At 37.2% G+C, this 23503-nt stretch overlaps 1 protein-coding gene across 1 annotated transcript; it reads left to right on the top strand.

The window, feature by feature from the left end:
- The first annotated feature begins 3374 nt into the window (after window positions 1-3374).
- MLN (motilin) lies at window positions 3375-10103 on the top strand. Its single transcript, XM_032217387.1, has 4 exons — window positions 3375-3491; window positions 4227-4313; window positions 8886-9094; window positions 9909-10103. The coding sequence occupies exons 1-3, from the start codon at window positions 3375-3377 to the stop codon at window positions 9051-9053; spliced, it is 372 nt and encodes a 123-aa protein (XP_032073278.1). The 3' UTR covers window positions 9054-9094; window positions 9909-10103.
- The last annotated feature ends 13400 nt before the right edge of the window (window positions 10104-23503 follow it).

The raw sequence follows: 23503 nt of genomic DNA, 5'->3' as shown, positions 1-23503 counted from the left end.
TTGAAAGTAGTTTACAACGGTCCCTTAAACTGAAGTTCCTATAGAGTGAGAGTGATAAACCATGTTCTTGGCAGTATAACTTATCAAGGTGTATTAAGGAATTAAGCACACTAATGTAAATGGACCAGATGCATCTTTAGATTTCTTCTCACTACAGCTGTCTGATTTCATCCCACTGTCAAAATGTATGGAAGGAAGAAGAGACTTGAAAATATAATAACAACAAAACAAAATTATCTTTTCTTGCAAAAACCAGAACTTTTTTCTCATCAGGGGATGAATTATAAGAAAAATGAAAGACTAATCCATGCTACAAAGTTCTCCATTTAAATACCTAAATATGCTGAAATACAGCTTTAAAACTACAATAAATATTTCATTTTAGCAATGCTGAGTGACAGTTTCAAATGCCTTGAAACCCAGCTATAAATGTGGTTATTTCTTAGTAACAGTCCAGTGGGTTTGCAGGATCCCTCAGTCTTTATTTCATCAACGAATAATCTAGTATTAGAGAAGAAAATAGAGCCTCTAATCTCTTGTCCCAACTACAGGCATGGATCAATTTATATATACTAGGGACAATTTCCACTCCTTCCTTTCTCATCTCCTTGAGTTTTCCAATACCCTGATTTTCAGGTTTGAAACACTCTACATTCTTTCTCTGGATTGTGAGAAATTAGGCTTGATTGCCCACCAAGCCAGGCATGAACTTTGCTTGAAACAAGTTCCTATTCTGGTATGGAGGACAAACATAAGCTATAAACCAGGTTCACACAACACATTGGACCATAATGTAAATTGGTATAATATGTCAGCCAAATAACAGTTTGCTGATTTGGATATAATAACCAACCATTTGCCTGGACCCAAAAATGAACAGGGAATTGGAAAATTGAAGGCTGGAGCACGATGAAGTTCACATGTAAATCTAAAGATTATCACAATCTTAGAATTACATGTGAATTATGCCATGCTGGAATCATATATTACACTAAACTTTTATGTGATTTGATTGATTCTGGAATAACGGGTTATGTTAACTCAAAGACTACAGTTTGTAAAGCATGAACTATAACTTAATAGAAAATGTGACCTAACTCACTCTGTTTTGTTAAGCAACCAAAAAAAAAAATGTAGAATGGTGTGAGGACCTAGAAGTAGCCTTCTGCTTAATCTAATCACACTATCAGGTATTCCTTAATTAGAAGATAGACTACCTTCTATAAAGAGCTACCTGGTTTCCTCTAGTCATCTTTCAAGAATGAACAGATTGGGTGTTTTTAAAAGTGCACTTTAGTTGTTGAACTAAATGTTAAGGTAAATTCTCAATAATTACTAATAAAATTATTGGAATATGACTGAGGTACAAGGCAAACACAGATGTCCCTCAGCAATTTAGAAAAATTACTGGTTTAGAGAAAATATTTCTTGGAGCTTTTGACTTTGTTTTCAGTTCTGAGAAAAATGTTTTCTACATACATCTGAAAGGGATACAATTGCATATCAGTAGGGTGATTTACAAGTCTAAAAAAGAGATTTTGTATTATTGAGTTTAAATAAGAACTTATCAAAATCATAATTTATATTTTGAACTATTTACAACTGAAAATGCTATTTGTGTATTGTATTTAAATTTTGTCTTTTTATTCATTTGATATCAAGATAGTTGGCACTTAACATCTTACACCCTGGACTACAAATACCAATGCGGAAAGAACATGAAAAAGTATCCTTATAAATGACTCTGGTTCATTTTTTTTAATTCCTAATCTATACTGAAAAGCAAACATATTGTGGTTAAAACTTTCAGAGTTGCCAGCCTAGTAGTCCGCACATTTTGAAGGTGCCAGACTAGAGAAAGTGGTTGTAAAAGAGACTTTCACACACAGATGCATATGCATACATACATAATACATGAATGATAGTGATTGGGAAGAACTGAACTCCTGAGTCTAAAGTAGCACCTAAATCTATTGGCAGAAGTTTTTGCCTCTGAAGATTGGTTAGTGAGAGTTCAGTCATTATCCATGTGCCATCAAAATACTAATTGCATTGTTCAAATAAATGTTAATACAGATTAAGTTCTGAAATGGTCATGTTCACTGGGAATAATAGAAATGGAAGTCCATAAATATCTGGAGCTCACTGGTTGAACAGACCATTCTAAATAAGAGATACAGATTCAGTTTGCATATGCTAAGCCATGTTTAACCGTGGTGTACTGAAAAGAGCCCATTCTTGGCTGGGTTAACAGTACAGTAAACAAATATGGTTTATAAAAAAAATGGTTGGAATAAAGCACTGTGCTAAACCTGAACCAAACAAGGCATGAGGGGTCCTTGGTGCTCTCTGAGCTTGCTTTTTTTCTTGCTCAGAAAGCAAGGGCAAGGATTGCTCAGGGTTGACCCCACATGTCATCCCTGAACTACAAATATTTCCCTTTATTAGCAAAGGCAGCTTTATCATAAATTCTAATAATGCAAATAAAAACCAAAAACATCATGATTTCAGGATGCATCCTACGTTGTATTTAACTCCAATAAAAGCTATTAATAAGATCTTAATGACAGGCTTTGTTAATAGCATGGCTTGCAGTCATACGGATTTTATTTTATCTTATTTATTTTTAGGAAAAAAGAGAATGATTTAGGCCAAACTACAAGAGAAGATTTTCTTCCTTTTGTAAAACAGTAGGGAAATAGTTAAAACTCTTTTTTTTTATGTGCTGCAATAAATCGGAGGCTCTACAATTAGAATTCTAAAAGAAAGGGCTGATGTGACTGCAAGGTATATATACACACAGATAATCCTACACTGATCTCATAACTGAGAACTAGCATCTAGTTTTGACCTGTACGCATATTGCATGTCAAGACTTAAAGTAACTGTTTTGCTTTTGTATAAGAAAGATTGTGTGAACCCAGCCATTTTAGCTGATAAAACATGGCTTTGGGTTTAGTATGCTGGATGAAGTCACCGAAACCTCTTTTTCCCCACTCAAATGTATGATTAAAGAAAACCTACTTTAGAAAGATGTGCCAATTGATGTGTAAATTGCAGAGATTCCAAAGGCCTAAAGAAAAGTTTTCTTTTTGTTACATAATAACCCCAGTGAAACAGTGCACCGAAGCCATAGAACTATATTTTATAGTTACCACATTTGTGGGAGGTTCTTTCCAGCCAGGAACAAGAAACAATTGCTTAACTTTAACTAAGACAATAATTTCTAGCTAATATCCAGCCACAGTTGAAAATATTAGGCAAACATGGACTCAGAAGTCAAAGAAAGATGCCTGGAAAAATCATCTTTTGTGATCAGTGTCATTTTTCTCATTATTATTAATGTCTTTTAAATTATTTTTTTAAGCTTCAGGATGGTTCCAAAGAAGGTGATAACTAGTCTTCTGCTACTCTACCTAACGGCCATGTTGGCTAAAGAGAGTGAAGGGTACCTTGCCTTCTATAGCCGTGAAGATTTCAGAAGAATGCAGGTGAGCCTCTTGAGAAATGGGTCAATGACCAGAAAGCTGAATGTGGCTGAGCTTTAAATCCAGTTCCAGGGATCTCCGAGAAGATCTGAAACAATAAGACCATCCTTTTTCTATCCAGAATGCCAAAGGTCAATATCTTAGCCAATATTGAGCTAAATGGACTAATGTCTGACTTGGAGTAGGATATCTACTTATGTATATTCTAGTGATTGGATTTCCTTCTGCTTCTTCTAATCCTATCTGTTCACCATTTTACTGCATCATTTTGTCCTCCTCTAGCAATATTTTACTATTTTTATTTTCTAAACATTGGAAATCAGCTAGAATATAGAATCAGAATTTGGCTTTGAGGTTAATAATTTAGATTTGCTTCCTGCCTTCAAATTTCACTGAAGTAGAACAATAGTCTATTTCTTAAATAGTTATGATTATTCGGGTCTTGGCATTGTTGGGTTCAGTCTCTGAGGCAGCTGTCACACCATCCAAATGAACCCATGTGCGTTACCAAATTAATTCAAAGAAGACACGATAATAAGAATTTATTTAAGCAAAAATTGCTGGAAAATCAAGCAGACCACTGTCCAAATTATCTTAGCAAAGCTTAATTTACTTTCTCAGGAAATGCCTACTACAATATATTTAAAAATCATGTATGATATATGTACTAAAGTGCCATAATGAAAACAAGAGAAAAGCTGGCCTACTTGATTATTGTGTCTTTCCATACATCTCCAGGAGAAAGAAAAGAATCAAGCCCAGAAGAAATCACTTGACACAAGAGATTTTGTTGAATTTGCAGAAGATGAAGGGCAAGTTATCAAGGTACACTATTCTTTGGATTATGACAATTAAGCAGGTATATATATATATATATAGTAAGACAGTTTTTCTGAAATATCAGAAAGTGTATCTGGGGGCTTACATACAGTGTATCTGGGGACATACAGAGAAACCTAATACAAGCAAAATTTATTTCAATATTCTTAGACTGAGACATTTGCAGGCAAAATCTGCTTTATTCTTTTTTGCACAACTTGATATCCTATAGTTTTCCAAAAACACTTTAGCTGATAAAAGTTCCCTTGCAGTACAAATACTATTATTATTATTATAAACCATTCTAGTCTTCAAAATGAGATATACTTGACTTGATTGAAAGAAAGATTATCATAAATCACTAGTCAAATATGAATGCTCATTTCTGTTCTTTTGAGCTCACATGAAGTTCAGTTCATTTGACTCAGATGTTATCATTGATGAGTTCAAGTAATCAGGGACAAAAAAGTTACTTCCCCCATTAATCAGAAAGTAGGGGAGAAAGTCTACTTGTTCGTATAAATGTAATACTGAATTACCCAGTTAATAATCTGGCAACAATATGGACAAATACCCCCATCTTGAACAATCCTTAGATCTTGCAGGCATATTCTTTGGACCTGCCTATCCACTGTTTCTATCTTATGTCTTACTAACCATTGTAGTTTTCTTCTAGTCCACCATCTCTGGAATCTTATGTTCCAAGTATGAGACTTTCAGATCTTAGGGGAGCAGCTAGTCTTTATCCATCCAGGAATAATGTTTGTTACATTTGTTGTTCATTTTATTGTCTCCAAAGTCATCATTTGAAGATGTTTATCTTCCAAATCATGACTAGAAAAACCATAATACCAACCATTCTGATCTTGTAACCATGGGGACATCTTCATCCTTCATATTCTTGTCTAACATTGTGATTGCTTTCCCCTAAGATTAACACAGTTTCTGTTTTAACTATTCTTCAGCCTAAGAAAACTATTTACCAGACACATATCCTTAATGACAGGAAAATTCTAGCCTAACTTGAAAGTACCTATCTAGACAGGATAGCAGAAATGCAGAGATATGAATATCCACCCATCTTGAAAGAACAAGAGAACAGTGAAGGAATACCCAAAAACCCAAAAACATCTCTTTCTGGAGTCAGAATACTAAAGAATTAAAGGAATTAAAGTATGACTGGATATAAATACTGCACTATCTCTTTCACCTGCTCAGAGATTGTCAGCTGTCTGTGACTTGCATATCTTATATAAAATATATGAATTTCTAGCAAATAGCCCTTGCCTCTATATTGTCACCCCTACTATCGTTGACACTGCTACCTTCACTGTTAACTGTGAGGCACCAAATGTTGGTTGACTTTACTATTGTCTTCTTAACATTTAATATCAACCCAGAATATTTCCATTTTTTTTCCTTTCAACTTAAGCTCTGTCAAATTTCTCTACTATCAACTAGAATGCTAGTTTGGTGTATTAGTTAAGGCACCCAGGCTAGCAACTGGAGACTGAGTTTTTGTTCCATCTTAGGCATGAAGCCAGCTGTTGTGACCTAGTATCAGTCACATTCACTAAGCCCTAGGAAGCAGGCAATGGCAAACCACTTCTGAAATCTGGCCAAGAAAAATGCAGGGACTTGTCCAGACAGTTGCCAGGATTCAATGCTTACTTAAAGGTGCACCTGTGTGTACACATGCACGCACACACACACACACACATTTTCAGTTAAGAAAAGTCATTTCCAATATTTCATGCGACTTTTGATTTTAATGCCAGTTGTCTTGTTCAGTTGTACATTTTATAACATATTCGCTATATATACATTCTTGCCTTATTCCCTTCATTACTGTGAAACATTCTGTCTTCAAACTCAGTTTTTACAATAGTTTCTAGTTCATGCTATTTTTCATATATTAATATGTGTTCTGGCACACCCCTTAGCCATTCCTTATTCTGCAGTGTATCATGGGCTGTCCAAAACAATGCCTCACTCTATTCAAAAAAGCCAAGGTAAAGCCAATTAAATTCCCTTGCTTTCTCCAGTACCCATCTTATGGATAATAATTTCCGCATGTCCTCTGCCTTTTCTAAAATCTGCTTGTTTATGTGGGGTTTATCTCTCCCTGTCTGATTATTTGAACAATCTTAAGCAAAACATTGCTTGCGAGACAAATTAGTGCAATGGCTTGCTAATTTGCACATTCTATTGTATCTCCATTATTCAGTATGGGTATGTACATCATTCTTTCACAATCTTTAGGCTTTGCACGGTCTTGTTCCATACTGAGCTTTAAACAGCCAAGTTGCTAATTCATCTATAGCGGTTGTTTTCCTATTTGACAGGTGATCTATTGCCCCATGTACTTCAGTTTCTAATGCAGCAGGCACAGGAATAGATTCTGTGTCTTTTACTGTTTCCATCACACTCTTATCCTGTTTATAAAGGGTTTCCATACTGACTTTCCACTTTCCTCTAATCTCATTTGTCTGTACTGGATCATTTACTTGATTATTCTTAAATAGCTAATTTGCCTTAGACTGTTCTTTTCTGACTTTCCTCTATCAGTTAACATTCTTTTTTGGGGGGTGGGGGGGAATTGAAATCTGAAGACAAATGAAAGGAGGTAGATGTAAACTCCAAAAGTACTGCATTCAAAATTAGAAATAGAAACAATATTTCTCTCCCAAGTAGTCATAGAATTACAATCCTTATGCCCTGATAAGTTTAATGAACATTTTGCAGGCCAGGAAAAAGGGGCCATTTTGATGTTAGTAGGCAAGCCATTCCAAAGTGCAGCAGCCACAACAAGAAAGGAATGCTTTCAAGATCCTCGCAGATTATTATTCACGAGAAAAGGGACTGGCCATCTTAATCTTATTGGGCATGCAGACATTACTGAGAGAAGGAGGTCCACAGATATCCAGGCCCTGAACCATGAAGGGAAAACCAATACCCTGGATTGCAGCCGGAAATCAACTAATAGCCATTGCAGCCAGGGCTAGGCTTCAAAAAGGGGTTCTCTGCCCAGTTGCTGGGTGGGCGTGGTGGGCTTGGCCTAGACAGCCTCTTGTACCACGACAGGCATTTTTGCCTTCCCTGGGCTCCGGAAGTTTTCCTCAAGATTTCGGGAGGGCAAAAACAGCCTCACCAGGCTCTGGAGGCCCTCTTGAGGTCAGAAATGGGCCTGTTTCCAGCATTCCTGAACTTCCCGTAGTCCCATTTTTGTCCATCCACGAGCCTCCGTGCAAGCCCTGTATTTACCTGCATCCAAAATGGGCCACATGGAAATTCCTGCGAGGGGCGGGGTGGGCTGGGCTGGACCAGCCAGGAATGGGACTTGGGGGTTCTCCGAACTGCACAGAATCTTAGCTAGAGGTTCTCCCAAAGCCCTGCGAAGCCCCAGCAGCCCACCCCTGATTGCAGCTCTTGAATAAAGATGTTACATAGGCATATCAAGGTATACACATCACTGATCAAACCATATCATTTCAGATTAATTTATCCTTGCTCTCTTACTTAAACAATCAGAACAGGGAAAAGGAAGTGCAATTTGAATTTAAGCTTGGCATACTAATTCTTCTCTTCCACCCACCAATATGCTGATAACCTGTAACTATTGCCTTCAACTGACAACTTGTGCATCTTGTACTATTTTTTTGTATATTTGCTTTAGATGAAAAAGTGATGCACCTTGAATTTACTCTATATTTTTGTGCCACTAGACTATTACATTTACATATAGCACACCATTTCCAGCATTACGAAGGAAGATATAGAACATTTGTAACAATGTTGAAAAGGTAATTCCGATGCCTTCATTTCAAAGGCTAAATTTATGTCCATTATTTCTTCCTTCACGTTTCATCTGTGTAACACCAGCAACACTATTCTGAAAACGTAGATACTATCTACCGTTCACTGTTAGCAAGTCCCAGCAGATAACATCCAAAGGGTGCAATTATGCAATTATGAAAATTAATATTGTGTCTCTCTCAAAAGACTGCATACAAATCACAAGAGCCCTTTAAAATGTCCCAATCCATCCCCAAATTATTGCATCTCTCATGATTCTCTTTAATCCTTCTGTGTTACTTATTAAAAATGTTCAAAAACCATGAAAGAAAGCAACAGGAGCAAATATGTTTGTTTTTTTTGCATTCTATTCTCTGAACATTGGGAGTTTTTATGTTTTCAGGAGAGATTTTTCCACTTGAGGAACTCCATATTCTTGTGTATGAAATCTAATGTTCTTGCTATTCCAGATGTTTGAATCAATCACAGTCCAATAGTTCAACAGTCATTGATATGCATGCCTCATTGTGAACTGGACTACAGCCTCAAAGACTTCAAAAAGGGATAAACTATCAAAACCTGTAAGAACAATAAATACAATCATTCTTTGAGAAAAGCAGCTTAACCCTATTCACAGATCACAAGCTAAAATCTAAATTGAGAAACCTCTTTACCAATAACATTCATCAATAATAAATTCCCATTTATGTGACTTCTGTCTAGTATATATGAGTGGTTAAAATGTTGGCTTGCCTTACATGTTAACCAACTTCTCCTTCATAGGTGATTGCTCCAGTGGAAATTGGAATACATCTGAATTCCAAGCAGCTGGAAAAGTACCAAGATGTCTTGAAGGAGCTCCTGACAGAGATGTTGTCAGATACCAAGAATGGCACTACAGAAATCTTAAAATTGGCTTTTCTCTTTCCTTGGAAGTTATCTAAGTCCTGAGATTTCAGAAATAAATTTGCCTTGTGTCACATTTTTATAAGGTACTGTGTAGGTTCTGTGTTTTTCTTTTTAAGAAATAAATATCTTCCCTACTGTACTTACTTACTGTTTCTTACTGTATACCACTAGAAAATATATTGGAGTTTGTATTAGCATAAAAAGTAGAAACACTGTAGATCAGTATCAGTAACAGAAAGGCCCTGTGCTTTGGAAGATTGTCAGCTATTAGAAATCATACGTCTGATGAAAGATATTGTACTGTCAGTTTTTATCTTCTGTACTGCATTTCTAGGTAATTTTAGGCAACTTTCACTAAAGTTATAAGAAAATTTAAAACCTGTGATTACAATGCATTATGACTTGGTATCTTCTGGTTCAGAGTAGATATTGCATTTTCTCACTGAAATTGTTATCAAATTTAGAAGTTAAATGAACTCTAAGCTTGCAGGTTGCTATAGATTGTGTATACATTTGATGAGGAAATAACAATAAAATATGATTATCTTTTAGTTCCTGTACTTTGGCATAAACATGATCATTTAAAAAGCCAGTATACTAGAATCCAAATGGTATGAAATTGTATAAAACCAGGAATCAGGAAATACTAGATGGACAATTATATCAAGTGTCTCTACAGTGTGCTGTAGCAAAGTGTTCTAAATAGATCCATACCCAGAGCAAGATCTTCAAAACTATAATGCTGGTTTCTTAATTAAAAATGTATATATCATATTGTATCATACTGTATGCAAAATAGTCTAAAGAAGGAAAATTACAGTCCATCATACACGTGTGATTCCTATCATAATGTTACTGATTTCATGTACTTTTTTGTTTTGCTTTTTTAACTGATAGATCACAATGAGTCAAGCTGATGTCTTCACAGAATTAATTCACAATAATGGCTTTTGGCTGTTTCATCTCTGTAGCTAACCAATATTCTAAGAATTAGAAGACTGGAAGATTTTCTGCAAATATACAAGAGTCAATTTACTGGAAATGCTATTGTAAAGCACTGTACTGCAAAATAACAATGTGTATGCAAACTAATAAAATGTGAAGCTTCAATATATGATTATTTTGCTCAGTCTATAGTCAGAAAAAATTAAAAAGGCACCCAAGGATAAAAAAGAAAGTTTTATATTTCTTTTCTAGATAACTTTCACTGAACACATCACTCTTGTAAACCCAGATTAATTCAGGTGCATTCCCATGTATTCTTGTTTATATATATATTTAATTCATCATTACTGAATCAGACCACTTTACAATAATTCAATGGGTTGTATTTCTAAGCAGACAACACAAAGGCTTGCACTTCTAGGACAATGAAATCAATTAATCTGATAATACTCAACAATATGGTCTGTTACGTATAATTCTGAAATTTCCCAAAGTAAATAACATTTCTGATCTTTTGTTACCCTCTACTCATACAATCCGTTGATTAAATTTTTGCAATAATACAACCATCAACAATTCTTTTCCATTGTTATTTATTTGAACTATACAGTTTCAATTCTACCCTTCTCTTAACACATGCCAAGTTGACTATACTTCAATATATAAAATGTATATATAAAATTATTTATTTATGCTACAACATAGAAAATTTAATACAGAAGAATCAGTCATTTTTCCTTCACTAGACAATGCATCCTCAAAATCCCTACCTTATGAAAATTTCACATAACATAAAAAACCCACACATTATTTTTTTTATGAACATGTCCTGCCCCAAAGCATATCACCAACAGCATTCCAGTTACATATACTAGATTCCCATGAATCTGCAAAATAGACTTTTTCTTTTTCCAGCTTCAGCCAACAAATGAGGAACTAGGAGAGGAAAGAGATGGAACGGCAGTGAAAAGTAGTCCTCTAGGGAGACTAGAGAGAAACAAAGGGAGCAAAGTACATTGTAATGGGGTGGTTTGGTTTGGGGTAAACACATTTCCTAAAGAACAAGTAGTGCAGCTCTGATTGAAAGTTTCCTCCAAACTTTTCATGCCTCTAAAGATGTGCCATCCATGCAGCTCATATTTAGAACTGATTGCTACATACTTTATTGTGCTGGTTCTGCTCAAGACCTTTGGTCTGTTGTGACCAAAATACCACTGCCATTATTTACAAAGCCCAATGAAAGTGCTTTATCTGAAGGCTCCTGTTTCAAAAAGCGGAATAGTAGGGGCAATAGGGGAGAAATGTGTGTTGTTTTCCAAATATGATCTGAGTGTTTTCCAGTGCAATTAATTATGATGTGGCATGGCTCATTGTTCTGCTTACTGACTTATTATTAATAATTATAAGCTTTTGTATAAAAAATAAAATGCCTTTGACATGCATCAATCATTGGGCACATGCTTGCAAAGATATGATGAACACAGGAATAACAGATCTTTCTTAGAGACTTGGCATACATACTGTAAACTATAATGAGTCCATTATACATGAAGCCGCTGGGTGAGATCATGCGACAGCACGGGATCAAGTACCACCAGTATGCGGACGATATGCAGCTGTATCTGTCCGCCCCGTGCCAACTCAGTGAAGTGGTGGAAGTGATGTGCCAGTGCTTGGAGGCTGTTAGGGTCTGGATGGGTACGAACAAGCTGGCACTCAATCCCGACAAGACTTAGTGGCTATTGATGCTCCCTCCCAAAGATGGTCCAGCTATTCCATCTCTTAGTCTGGGGGGTGAAATTATATGCCCCTCAGAGAGGGTCCGCAATTTGGGAGTCCTCCTGGATCCACAGCTGATGCTAGAACATCATTTGTCGGCTGTGACCAGGGGGACCTTTGCCCAGGTTCGCCTGGTACACCAATTGTGACCCTATCTGGACCGGGAGGCCCTTCAGATAGTCACTCACGCCCTTGTGACCTCAAGACTGGACTACTGTAATGTGCTCTACATGGGGCTGCCCTTGAAGAGTATTCGGAGACTCCAGCTTGTCCAGAATGCAGCCGCACGAGCGATCGTGGGTGCACCTTGGTACACCCACGTTACACCTATCCTCCGCGAGCTGCACTGGCTGCCTATTGGTCTCCGGACACGCTTCAAGGTACTAGTCGTTACTTTTAAAGCCCTTCATGGTATCGGACCTGGGTACTTGAGAGACCGCCTCCTGCCAATTACCTCCCAAAGACCTATCAGATCCCAGATCAGATCAGGCCTCCTCCGAATTCCATCTGCCGGCCAGTGTCGACTGGCAACTCCTCGGGGGAGGGCCTTCTCTGTGGCTGCTCCAGCCCTCTGGAATGATCTCCCTGTTGAGATCCGGACCCTTACCACCCTTCCGGCTTTCCGCAAAGCTACTAAGACCTGGCTGTTCCGGCAGGCCTGGGGCAGTTAAATCTTTCAGCCCCAGCCGAGGTTACGACTGTTGTGTGTTTTTAAACTGTTTGTCTTTTTATTTTTATTTTGTACCCCCACTTCCCCTTTCTGATTGTTAGCCACCCTGAGTCTCTCGGGAATAGGGTGGCATACAAACTGAATAAAATCTAAAAATCTAAATAGTTTACAGTATGTACACCAAGCCTCTAAGAAAGAGGCTAAATTTTCAGCCAATGGGTAGCACCATACAATCTTACAGAGTGATGCTGGCACCAAAATGTAAAATTAAAAATAACCAATTCTTATATGATTTGATTAGTTACTCAGAGAGTAGCATTTTTTGAGTAGCATTGCTACTCAAAAACTATTGTTGTCAAAATATTTGTCTTTAACACAATTAATTTCTAAAAGAGGAATAAGTTACCCGTATTCCAACTCTATTAAAAGATAGAGATAGGTGGGGACTGATGTATTGCTCAAGAATTAGTAAATGAATGGCAAACTTTTCAAGAACTGCATTACACAATTCTCAACCATGCTTCTTATTACCAAACAGCCCAATGCCTCTCTTTTTAAGTTCTTTGGTTTCAGGTCTGATCTTCTAGAAAAAAAATGGATTTTTTTCAGACATTTCATTGCCAACTAGGTACTTCCCTTTTTATTAATTGCTGACACCATCATTATTTGACATCTGATGAACAATTGTTACCATCTAGGTGGCACGGTTTTCATAGCAATAACATTTGAAAGGTAGAGAAAGCAAATTTTGAAAAAAATTACATGGGTGCCACAGATTAAATCAATCCAATTTCATACTTTCAAGTTAAAGTAAATTCTTCTGTCATTCTGAATTGTTGAGAAATCAGAGCACTGCTGCCAGAACAGCATATATCCAGCCCTTTTGCTCTCTAGTATGGATGCTAGTTTTCAGGGAACGCTTGTATCTAACTGATAGCTGTAATTACCAGTGATAGCACTTTTTCCATGTTCATAAATGTATTCAGTAGTATTTACATACCATTTCATTCTCCAATATAGATTCATGCAGAGATAATATTCACAGAAATAACAGAATAACAGAATTTGAAGAGACCTTGGAGGTCTTCTAATCCAACCCCTGCTCAAACAGAAATAGGTATAGGGTTTGTCCAATCCCTTCTTAAGTTTTTAAAAAGTTTAATAAATTTTGGTTAGGTGGGAATCAATTCAAAGAATTCTGGCAGTTAAAAATTATGAATGTTTATTCATTCTTTCAAACATTCATCCAATTGGTATTTGACATTTCTATTCAAGCAATACTTGCATACCTTTCCACCAATCTTCATATATATAGAGAATAGAGAATAAAGAAACACCCCCACAGCATGAATAAATGTGACAATACCTCCCGCCTACCAGACATCTGGAAACCAGCCCTAGTCAACAAACGAGCCCCACCCACCATCCAGGCCGTTACAACACGAAACAACAATGGACACACAGCCAGAACAAATCAGCAGCTATCTACCAATCATGATACAACCTCACAACCAATCATTCCACTTACTGAAATAAAGCCAGCACTCCACACACCCCCACCAAGATTTATAAAAAGACAACAGCTCCGACCACACTTTAAGCCCCAAACCCAGCCTAAAGATGGCAAGTGACACCTTGCCGAAACGTTGCCAAGACAATCTCAATCTTACATGGGAAAAGACCCGAATACAACAAGACCAGCATATATGTGTGTGTGTGTGTGTGTGTATACACACACACACACACACAAACATACATACAAACATACATACATACATACATGGCTGTGTGTGTGTGTATAGATATACAAGTTCCAGCATAATTCAGAAACGTCTTGGGCAATTTCAACCAAATTTGGTACACAGATGACTTACTCTCTGGAAACAAATACTGTGGGGTAAGGTACCCCTAGCACCCCTTGGGGTGTGTGTTCTGTTACAATACAGCCTGTTGTCCCTTCAAATGGCTTCTACTGTACTGCCGTAAAATGGCTTCTACTATACAGTGCAGTGGAATTGCCATGGGAACGGCTTCACAGTACTCCACAAGAGGGCTCCCTCTGATAAGGGGGAAAATTCAACATTAGAAATTACATTTGGTCCAGATATTTTTCCCCTATAAATAAATAAATACCCAGGCAACAACGGGTTGAATATCAGCTAGTATGAAATAATATGAGCCTCCTCCAACTCCTACCTCACAAAGGGAGGTTTTTATTGGGAATATAATTAATCACTCTCATGAATATAAACGATTTTTGCAATGTGAAGAAATGCCCCTTCTCTTATTCTTTCCTCTAGCATAAGCTTTTATTGCCAACATAGATCCAATTTGAACTGTGCCTGCAGCCTCTGAACAGGGGGTGACCCCTGGTCTGCAGATCCTGTATTTTTTTGAGTCTTTTTTTCTAAGAAATCCCACCTATTCTTCTCAACTTCTCATCTGCAAGGAGCTCAGTGGAGAGCAGGTTAAGATTTTCAGAACTGATCTAAGCCAGTTGTATCACTGATCTTATCTTCCCTACTCCCAAATTTTCAATACCTCCAAATGTTTTTACATTAATTGGGGCTTTTATTGGGGGGGGGGGATCTAGCACTATCAATAAGTATAAATCACGAAATATTGAAGAAAATTTTTAAATGATGCTATTTTTTAAAAAAAATTGTAATGTAATGAAATTAATAAAACAATATCACTTTTAGCCGTGCATCTGCCAAGCAATATTAATCCTTATTTACTTCAAATAAATGGTTGAGGTTTTTTGCAATCCTTTGGCTACAGCTGGCCCCTTCAGATTAGGCTGCCTTGACTGCATCTTTAAGATGTCGTATTTTAGCCATTTTTGTATATAAGCATAATGTTCCTCTTCCTTCGAGTTTTGCCATTTGCCTCTTTCTGGTGCTTTTTCCTGTAATGAGACACAGCAGAAAGCAGACTGCAGTCCCCATCTGTATGCAAAGCAACTCAGCTTGCTGTTCAGAAACTCCTTTTTCCTCTCTCCCAATCATCAGCATTCAATTGTCCTCCCATCAGTTCCAATCATTCTTTTTCACCAGCAGCAGCTTATCCAGTTTCCAGGTTAGCAAACTCCATTACTCTAAGAAATACATGGGTAGCTGCAAACAGGCCACTGAAGAAATTCATCTTCCTCTGTCCAGACCAGATAGTCAAAGGAGAAGAAAAGGGAAATGTCACTAAAGCAAACTGAGGAGGTGGAAACAAAAGCAAAATCTCATTTACCGTCAGCTTTAAAAATAATTAATCAGACAAAGCAAAACATCAGAGAGACAGCTTCCCCTCTATGTCGTATGTGAAGGGTTACACAACATAGGAAGCATACCAAGTTTTCAGTAATTTTTCCAGTTAAATACTATTCATGCTGAAGACCTTCACATTTTTGAGGCACTGTTTTTCCCGTCTCTCACAATTGTTGCTTTGCTACTAAACCCAATACAATAGTCAGTGTGTTTATCATAAAATCCAATTCCATACACCAATGAGTAGCATTGTGATTTCAAGTGGAGGAAGAGCATTTAAAGTTCATCTGTGCTCAAGTAGACTACAGGTTGCTTTTCCATGAAATCACAACCTTATTGTCAAAGAAGAAAAATGGAGAAAATCATGAAATTCCTGACATATACTGTATGTTTTCCACACTTTTTGCCCCATAGTAATATCTACTGATAGAGCGGCATGGTGGCCTAAGTGGTAAAGACTCTTACCTCCCATTCGAAAGGAGGAGCATTCAATACCAGATAGCAGATGTTTCCTAGAACAATGGCCCCCAATCTTTTGGGCATCAGGGACCAGTTCTGTGGAGAGAGGATCAGAGGAGGAGTGGTTTCACATGCTGCCTGCATAATGCAGATGGGACTTTGCTCGTTTTGTGGCCCGGTTACTGACATGCTCCAGATCGATGCCGGTCCATGGACTGGGGGTTCAGACCCCTGTCCTAGGGCACAAAGAAAAAAATATCTCCTGCAAACTCTGTGTGGCTTCAGGAAGGGCATCCGGTCAGTAAATGCTCAGCTCCAAGCAGTCATCCCGACTGTACCCCAAATTAAGAGAGTACAGTCGTAAATAGGAAGTTTTATTCTCTAGCGATACTATTAGATTAGAATATATCTCACTCAATGCTGCTTAGTAAAACAAGCAATAAAAATGATCTGAAAAATGATGGTAAAGTGAAAGAATAGTACCAGAACAAGTGGTCATAGAAATTACCATGTGCGTCTTAGATGAGCCTGATGTTGTAACACAAAGCATTCATTTTCCAACAAAACAAAATGATACAACAAACATGGAGAAACTTGTAAATTCATTTTTGTCAACTTACCAGTGTTCAAGTGCAACATGAATGAGATTTCATGAAGAAGTAGCTAAGGGCTAAAGGTTATACAGGTAATCTTCAGTTGACAGGTTGCTGCTTGTCTGAATAATGTTCTCACACAGTCCCTTTTGTGGAAGAGTGGGTTGTTAATTTGGTAACAGAGCACTTGGTTAGTGTGGATTATTTTTAAGTAGATTTGCATTTTTAATTTGCCATCATCTCCTCTTCTGAGAATATCCAATAAGCAGAGTGTTTTGTTTTTCCTCTGATTTTTTTCCCTTTAAACATGTGTCTTCTCTAGTTGTTCCTTTTTGATTTTGCTATAGGCCTTGTTTATATACCAGATTCATACTTTTGGCTTAGGGCGTGTCAACTTTTTCAACTTTCAATTTCCAAACATTGTGGGTGCTAAAACTTGTGACATGCCTTGGGGATTGTAAAGAAAGTTTTGTTTCTTTAATATAATTTAGATGCGCTTGGTAAGTACTATAATTCTCTGCTAAGAATCCTGAGAGTAGTGATCCATGGTGTTCCTCTGATTTGTGGTATCTCTGTTCATCTGTCCATTACCTGAAAACAGGTAATGAAGCAAAAGTTTATGAGGTTCATGATTCTGGGTATTTCAATCTTAATGTATTTGGTTAGATTGTATTTGTTGTGTAGTACCACTATCATGTTTTCTTTCACTAGTTCTGGATCTATGGATGTGAAGAGTGCTGTGACATTGAATGAAAGCATTATTTCATCTTCTATTTTTATTGTCTGGAGGCACTGTATTGAATAATTGCTAGAATATTCTCTCCAATTGGCTGGACACCTGCCCAAAAATTAGTCAGGGCAGGCTGGCTCCTACCACTGCTGGTACTTCCACAATATATCAGGCCACTTTTGTCTTTAGCAGAGGCAGCTGTTTTGCTTTGAATATTGTTTTATATTATACAATAGAAGACTATTTCTTCATTCCTGGAAGGCTTATCTTAGTCTAGACTAGGAAAGGAAATATCTCTAAAAGTTCAGGAATAATAGCTTGTTAATTTTTTCCAGGAGTTTGCAAGGAAGATTGATCAAAACTACTTAAAACAAGTACATTCCAATTAAAAGAAACACATTGTATCAGTCAGCTTACAGAAATGCTACCAGTTATTATACATCAAAGCAGACTGCAAACTAATAAATATATACTTTTATTCAAAGGACCATGGATCTGCCAATCTATTAACTTTTTCTCTTCTTGGGCTTCAAATTATCAATATTATTTACAGTAAATGGGCCAGTGGCCAAGGAAGTTGAAGGTTGAGAAGGCTACTCAATATGTTTATCCAACAGTAAATCCTATTGACTTTTATAGAATTTGCTTCTGTACAGAATGCGCAGAATTATATTATGAGCTACTCAGAGTTGGTTTGGAGTTAGGCAAAACTGAAATCAAATGAAATAAATAAATAATAAATACAATTTATAAGGTCAAGAATGAAGTTCTAGAATAAAATTTTATTAGATTTGAAAACATGTGACTAGGTGGCCTAGTGGTGAAAACACTTGCCTCCCATTCGAAAGGTTGCGAATTCAATCCTAGATAGTGGCAGGTGTGTAGACATCAGGAAGGGCATCTGGCCAATAAACAGCCAGCTTCATTCATCTGCCCCAACTGTACCGTGAATTAAGAGATTTACAGAGTCATAAAAAGAAAAGATATGAAAACATATTGCATATTTGATTGATTGGGTGCCTTAGAAAGCACATGATTATTAGAAAGCACATGATTATTTGTCCCTAACTTACTACTTCAGGTCTTCCAACAGTACACCTACCACCACTGAAATTGAATCCATCCACCTTGCTGCTGGTCATCGTCTTCTCTTTCCTTCCACACTGAATAGCTAGTTTGTCTCTATTTCTCTGCTTGACTTGGGCTCTTAGAAGGCTGTAGGCCTAATTATTGCACTTATTGAAATGGAAGAGGCATTTTAATTTTACATGTATAGCATGATTGTTCCATATTATTAGCTGTCACCATTTACCTATTCCAATTTGATGATATATAGGTTTAGGCTGATCAGAGGCATGAGGAATAGAGGCAGTTAAATAATGAAAGCTCCACCGCTTTTGTTAATGAATTGTGTGCATACTCTACTAAAGGGGAGGAAGTCATGTTGCAACGGCTTGATGCTGCCTTGTAATTTTAACAAAAGCCTACAAGCTTCAGACTTCTTTCTAGGTTACCCCTCAAACAAGAAGAAATATTTAAGCTAGCTTCCGTGAAGTATACTAACATACCAACAAAACTGATGGTTGAGTGTATCGTTTGAAGTTTTTTTTTTTTTTTAACAAAACTCTTTGGTAAAATTTAAGACCAAAGTGATCCTAAGCAGGGTGAAATTCAGCAGGTTCTGGCAAGTTCTGGAGAACCAGTAGCAGAAATTTTGAGTAGTTAGGAGAATCGGCAAATACCACCTCTGGCTGGTCCCAGAGTAGGGTGGGAATGGAGATTTTGCATCATCCTTCCCCAGGAGTGGGGTGGGAATGGAGATTTTGCAGTATCCTTCTCCTGGAGTTGGGTGGGGATGGAGATTTTGCATTATCCTTCTCCTGCCATGCCCACCAAGCCACGCCTGCAGAACCGGTACTAAAAAAATTGAATTTCACCACTGGGCCTAAGGAATCAGAAGTCACACAGCCAATTTCCTCTTATTCTAAATGTATTTCATATAGTCGAAGGGAGAACTATTCATGAAAGTAGCACCAACAAGCAGCTTTTAATCAGCTGGTGTAATTTTATAAAGCCTCTATGTTCTCATCTTACAATTGAGTCAAGCAAAATGCAATGACATTTGTCATGCCTCGAAGATCATCACACTTCTTAAACAGAAATATAAACTATATTAATAGGAGATGGATATTACTCCGCTGATGGAATATTACAACAGTCTAGTAATACCTTTCAGCTAATAGTCTGAGTTGCTCTGATGACTCAAAGGAGTGTTATATAAAAGCTAAATAATACATACAGCATATACAATTCTATTCCCCCTGAGGCAGCATTTAAAATTATTACAATTTATATAACTTGGGAGAATAGATAGAGGATGTTTTAAATGAATAATTGAAAAGAATCTATAAAATGAGGCAATATGGCCTACTGCTATGTTTCTAAGACTGAATATTTTCAAAAATGCAAGGTTTTCTCTTTTTTTAATTTTTTTCTCTTTTAATATGCTGGGAACAAAGTAGTATGCTTTTGAAATTGCCTGGGTAAGCTTCCAGCAATCTTTACTTAATGAATGTTCTGCCTAATATTGGTGCTGAATTCTCATTTGGCAAGACTTTGTTGTTGTTAGTTAAGAAGTCATGTCTGACCCATCACGACCCCATGGACAACGTTACTCCAGGCCTTCCTGTCCTCTACCATACTCTGGAGTGCATTTAAGCTCACGCCTACTGCTTCGGGGACTCCATCCAGCCACCTCATTCTCTGTCGTCCCATTCTTCTTTTGCCCTCAATCTTTCCCAGCATTAGGCTCTTCTCCAGTAAGTCCTTCCTTCTCATTAGGTGGCCAAAGTATTTGAGTTTCATCTTCAGGATCTGGCCTTCCAAAGAGCAGTCAGGGTTGATCTCCTCTAGAAATGACCAGTTTGATCGCCTTGCAGTCCAAGGGACTCTCAGGACTCCAAGGGATTCCCAGAAGTCCAAAGGATTTGCAGTCCAAGGGACTCACTCAAAGGCCTCAATTCTTTGGTGCTCAGCCTTTCTTATGGTCCAACTTTCACAGCCATACATTGCAACTGGGAAAACCATAACCTTGATTATATGCACTTTTGTTGGCAGGACTTAAAAGTGGCAAGGCTTAAAGGAGCTGAATTCCATAGAGAGGTCAGATTTTGTGACCTCAATACTAACCTGTAGGATAGTGTTTCTCAACCTCCGCAACTTTTAAGATGTATGGATTTCAACTCCCAGAATTCCCCAGCCAGGGGAATTCTGTGAGTTGAAGTCCATATATCTTTAAAGTTGCGGAGGTTGAGAAACATTGCTTCAGGAAATCTCAGCAGACTCTTAAGTAATCTTGCATAAAAATCAATTAACTGCCTTATAACAAGTCAGAACCATCCACTCCATTGGAAACAGCTCTCTGGGTTTTAAGCTGGAGTTTTATTACACCTATGTGAGGATACAGGGGATTGAATCTTGGTTAAATCATCTATCACTGAGGACTGAGCCACAATCCCTCATAGGGGCCTTGGATAGTGTAGAAAGACACGTCTCCATATACCAGTGATAGAAACAATACCAGCAGTTCTGTTTCCCAGCATAGAACAATTCATCTCCAGATTGACAACTTAATCAATAATAGCAATAAACTTGTATGTTAGAGTCATTTATGATTTCAGACCCATCCAAAGTATATATTTTATATATTTCCCCAAGAATTCTTTTGCTAAGATTTATAGCAAGACAGGGTAATGAATAGTACATATTAACATCTCTACCTAATACAAAAAAGAAAATGCAATTTAGTGGTTTAAGGTTATACATTTTATACATTTTTTCTTTCAGTGTTTACAATGCAGACTGCAAACAATGACTCATAGTTCACAGCTTTAATAGCTTTCATGAAGAATACGAATCAATTTAAACATCTCCTATAATCTAATTATTATCAGGAGTCCATAATTCTCAAAAATTGTAAACATTTAAATTTATAGAAAGAGAATAAAATATAAAATCCCATAAATAAATGCAAATAAAAACCTGACAGAAAACTAAGCTCCCCAATTTTAAATATAAATATAAAATGTGTAGGTGGGAGAACTCATCATTTCAGAGCACTTTTAGTGAATGCAAATGAAAAGATGCTGAATGCTGATAATTTATCAAAGCTCTGAAAAAGGAAATCTATAAAAACCAAAGGGTTATACAGAAAAATGGAATTGTATTATCGGTTGGCATTACCTAAGATAAGGATTGCACCAATTGTTATTGCTAGTAAATTTGTTCTAGAATCAGCACAATCCCAGAGACTGCTATCTCAGTCACAGGATTCTGAAGGTTCCTAGCCATGACTAAGAGTCTGTTTTTTTAAGAGCATCATAAGAAATTGGGATTAAAGATAGTCCTCAATTTATAACCACAATTGAATCTCAAATTTCCATTGTTAAGCAAGGCAATTGTTAATTGTATCATGCCAAATTTTATGACCTTTTTTCAGAGGTGGTATTCAGCAGGTTCTGACCAGTTCCGGAGAACCGGTAGTGGAAATTTGGAGTAGTTCGGAGAACCGGTAAATACCACCTCTGACTGACCATGCCCCCATCTATTCTCTGTCTCCCGAGTCCCAGCTGATTGGGAGGGAATGGGGATTTTGCAGTAACCTTCCCCTGGAATGGGGAGGGAATGGAGATTTTACAGTATCCTTCCTCTGCCACACCCACCAAGCCATGCCACGCCCACCAAGCCACGCCCACAGAACCAGTAGTTAATTTTTTTGAATCTCACCACTGCTTTTTTGTCATGGTTGTTAAGCGAAACACCACAGTGGTTAAGTGAAGAGAATCTGTCTTTCTTCACTGATTTTGCTTTTTGGAAGCCAGTTGACAAGGTCACAAATGGTGATCACATGACCTCAGAATATTGGAATCCTTGTAAATCCATGGGGGTGTGGCAATGGTTGGCACTCCTAGGACTGGTTGTAAGTTTTTCAGTGCTATTGTAACTTCAACAGTCACTAAAAGAATGGTTGTAAATCAAGGATTGGGATCAATGACTGATGCATACTGCAGTGTCACAAAACCTGGATTCTTCATAGGTTTTTAAAATAATAATACTAATAATAATCCAGCCTAATTTGTTACAGAATCCAGGAGCAAGAGCCATAATTGACTGCTGAAGAAGAAGATTATGCAAAAATGTTCAGCAGCATAATAATGATTGGAAATAAGTTGTGCTGGGTTATAGCTGAGATAATTCATTTAAAGGACTTTGGGAGTACTAGAGAGCTTGCAATCTACTTCATAAACCTGGCTTGTAGTAAGTGGCTATATAATAGGTTTGCAATCAAAAGATGTCATAGCAGATAGGATGTATGCATCATTTATCACTTCAGGAAATAGTTATCTCACTGCAAACCCATTTAACAAAGCCTGGTGATGAAGCTTAAGTCAAACTGCACTCTGCTGATGATGAATTGAGGTTGCTCAACCTCCTGGCCCAGTCAAAATATAAAATTAAAAGGTTATGTTGAAGCTCAAGTGCTAGAGCAAAGAGTAGCTCTTTTCACTCCAGCAACACCTCTGTAGGAAGGTCTGCATGAATAAGAATTCATGACACTGAAAGTGAGCAGTCATTAAGTCATTATGAGAAACATTAGTCACTATTTCTGCATGATCTTTAATTAAATTCAAATATTAAGCAGCAATAGCTCTGTTTTCATTTATTTTTATAGATATCTCTATGACTCTGATGTACTAAATCTAATTTTCAAATTACTGCTTCATTTTTCTTCCCATTAATTATGAGTCTTCTCGTCCATTCCCTATAGAAAAACGTTCAGGCCTATGTGTCCTCTTAATTCAGTGGTTCAGATTTTATCTCTATTAAGTAGGAAATCAAAGAAGGGAATCTCTTTCAGAATGTTATACAAAGGATCAGATTTGTAAACAGACAATGGAGTCAAACAGTATATCTGTATTAATTTCCTCAAGTCCCTCTGACATTGTTTGTAATTAATCTTTCTCCCTAAACTTACCCCAAGATTTTTACTGAGATTTTGA

Source organism: Thamnophis elegans, chromosome 5, assembly GCF_009769535.1.
Source record: "Thamnophis elegans isolate rThaEle1 chromosome 5, rThaEle1.pri, whole genome shotgun sequence".
NCBI lineage: Eukaryota > Metazoa > Chordata > Lepidosauria > Squamata > Colubridae > Thamnophis > Thamnophis elegans.
The sequence above is the reverse complement of the archived record's forward strand: the minus strand, read 5'-3'. Positions and strand labels throughout refer to the sequence as shown.

What these genes read in the sequence shown, in the direction of transcription:
- MLN (XM_032217387.1), top strand. Translation starts at nt 3,375, where the DNA reads ATGGTTCCAAAGAAGGTGATAACTAGTCTTCTGCTACTCTACCTAACG. An exon ending in AAGATTTCAGAAGAATGCAG is followed by an intron (nt 3,492 to 4,226) that starts GTGAGCCTCTTG and finishes ATACATCTCCAG; the next exon opens with GAGAAAGAAAAGAATCAAGC. An exon ending in ATGAAGGGCAAGTTATCAAG is followed by an intron (nt 4,314 to 8,885) that starts GTACACTATTCT and finishes TCTCCTTCATAG; the next exon opens with GTGATTGCTCCAGTGGAAAT.